The sequence below is a fragment of the Geospiza fortis genome, unplaced genomic scaffold (genome assembly GCF_000277835.1).
Source record: "Geospiza fortis unplaced genomic scaffold, GeoFor_1.0 scaffold261, whole genome shotgun sequence".
Classification (NCBI taxonomy): Eukaryota; Metazoa; Chordata; class Aves; order Passeriformes; family Thraupidae; genus Geospiza; species Geospiza fortis.
Window position 1 is genome coordinate 312,458 of NW_005054578.1, and position 2,043 is coordinate 314,500.

Consider the following 2,043-nt stretch of genomic DNA (forward strand, 5'->3'; position numbering starts at 1 on the left):
CACTTGCGCCTGATCCGGCGGCTGCTTCATGTCGTTCTGCATCCTGGAAGGCAGAGCACTGCAGGTGAGGGGGCAGCCGGTACCCCACTGTCCCCTGCAGCACCGGGGACCCCAGCACAAGGGAGTGGTGTTGCCCATTTACAGAGGGCCAAGAAAGCTGCCTTCAGTCCCACTCGCCCTGTGGGTCACACACGGCTGGGTGCTGCCACCAAAAGGCAGAACAGCTCTGGCCATCCCGGGCACAGAGCTCCCAGCCCACTGACCACGGGGCAGGCTGGCCAGGAGAGATGTCAGGAGAACCCCAGCATAGCCACCACCCCAAATGCCATCGTGCACAGGTGGCCAAAAGCCCTGGTCGTGCAGACAGAACTGACCTGACGTTCACCATGTCTGCCGGGGTTCCCACAAACCCGCCAGTGAAACCTGTGGCCAAAGAAGAGCTGGGTCAGGGCTTATCCATCCTGAGGGAGCCAGGGCCAAGGGCCCCAGTGCCTGGCTCACCTCCTACTGCAGCCAAGAGCACTTTCTGGTAGAAGGGGGGAGGCCCCTGGTTGCTCATGCGGTTCCTTGCGGTCTCATAGATGCCAAAGCGAGTCAAGGAATAAGTCATCTGGATGGGGGAGATGAGGGGCTGTGTGGGGCACAGGGCAGCTCCCCACGGCAGCAGGCACTGCAGGAGCTCCGGGCACTCCCCTGCCGGCACAGCGAGGCGCTCAGCCCGTTGTAGAGGGCCAGGAAGCCGTCGGTGCGGATCACGTGCATCGCCATCCCCGTCATCCTCATCTTCACCTCCTGCTGCGTCTGCAGGTGCACCTGGGGCAGAGCGCAGCGCGTCAGCCCAGCGGGGCTGGGCAGGGACAGAGGGGCACGCAACAGGCGGGGACTGGAGCTGTGACAGGTTAGCAGCACTGGCACAGGAGCCAAGTGCAAGAGCTTCGGACAGCCCGGAGCAGACTGGCCCAGCCTGGCATGGAGGGGTGGAGGCAGAGAGGGAGGGAGGGAGGAGTGCCCGCCTGCAGAACCTCCCAGGCCCTGCCCTCACAGCCACCCAAGGTGAAGGGTGGCACCTGCCCTTCGGGGCACCTCAGGGTGGAAGGTGTGGGTGTGTGTGTGCCCAGCAGGTGAGTGAGCAAGGGCCCTGTGTGGGTTTGCTCAAAGGGATGCAGCTGGGCTGGTGAAATCACGGCCATGCAATGCAGCAGGCCTGCAGAGCCACTTCCCCTCCTCCTCAGTGCAGGAATCACACAGGCAGGAAGAGAACCCCACAGCTGGCCACGCGCTCCCCTTCCTGCCCGCAGCAGCCCAACGCTTCCCACCATCTCCAAGGGCAACGGTGACAGGCACAGAAGCTGGCTGGGACAGGGGAGCCGTGTGGGCTGATGCTGGAGCATGCTCTGAGCGCTGCCGAGACCACATGTGGGTCAAAGGCCCCAGGAGATAAGGAGAGCAAAGGGCTGCTGACAGGGGATCAGGCCACTACGGAAGCTGTGGCACAGCTGGGTCGTGTGACACACCGCAGGATGTTGGGAACAGCCACTGTCTCCCATATGGGGCAGCAGCAGGGGTGCAGGGGCCTGCCTGCAATCCCCACAGGTGGATTTTGGACGTCAGGGACCAGAGCTTCTGGCTGTTCACAGCCTGGGGCAGCTGAAGCGGGCAGGGCAGGCAGGGCCATGCAGGGACACAGTCCACTGCCTGCAGTCCCACGTCTGCAGGAAGGACAGGCAGGCATGGGACAGACTGGCCAGGCTGTGGTCACTGCTGGTCACTGCAGGGCCAGCAGCTGCACAGTTGGCCTAAGGGCACAAGCACTCTGTAGGTGAGCTGGCCAGGGCCTCTCACTGGGGCCAAAGTCCAGAGGTGCAATGAAGTGCCCTTCGTCCCCTGCCCTGCCAGAGCTGGAGGCCCCCCGTGCCTCCCCAGGCCTGGCACCAGCCTCTGCTGTGGGGGAACACATGGCCAAAGAAGGGTCTGTATTCAATAATCAGTGTGATTATTGATCTGGCAGAAACAGCTGGCCAGGTTGTGATGCTCGCACTGCAG

General features: G+C 63.3%; 1 protein-coding gene across 1 annotated transcript in view; it reads right to left on the reverse strand.

Annotated features, from left to right (window-relative positions):
* Positions 1–852, reverse strand: part of SLC25A10 (solute carrier family 25 member 10) — a 3,876-nt gene extending 3,024 nt beyond the window's left edge. Inside the window, 5 exon segments of the mRNA XM_031064278.1 lie at positions 4–18; positions 20–43; positions 375–423; positions 502–610; positions 694–852. Of these exon segments, the coding sequence (XP_030920138.1) occupies positions 4–18; positions 20–43; positions 375–423; positions 502–610; positions 694–783 (287 nt within the window). The 5' untranslated portion in view covers positions 784–852.
* Positions 853–2,043: the final 1,191 nt, after the last annotated feature.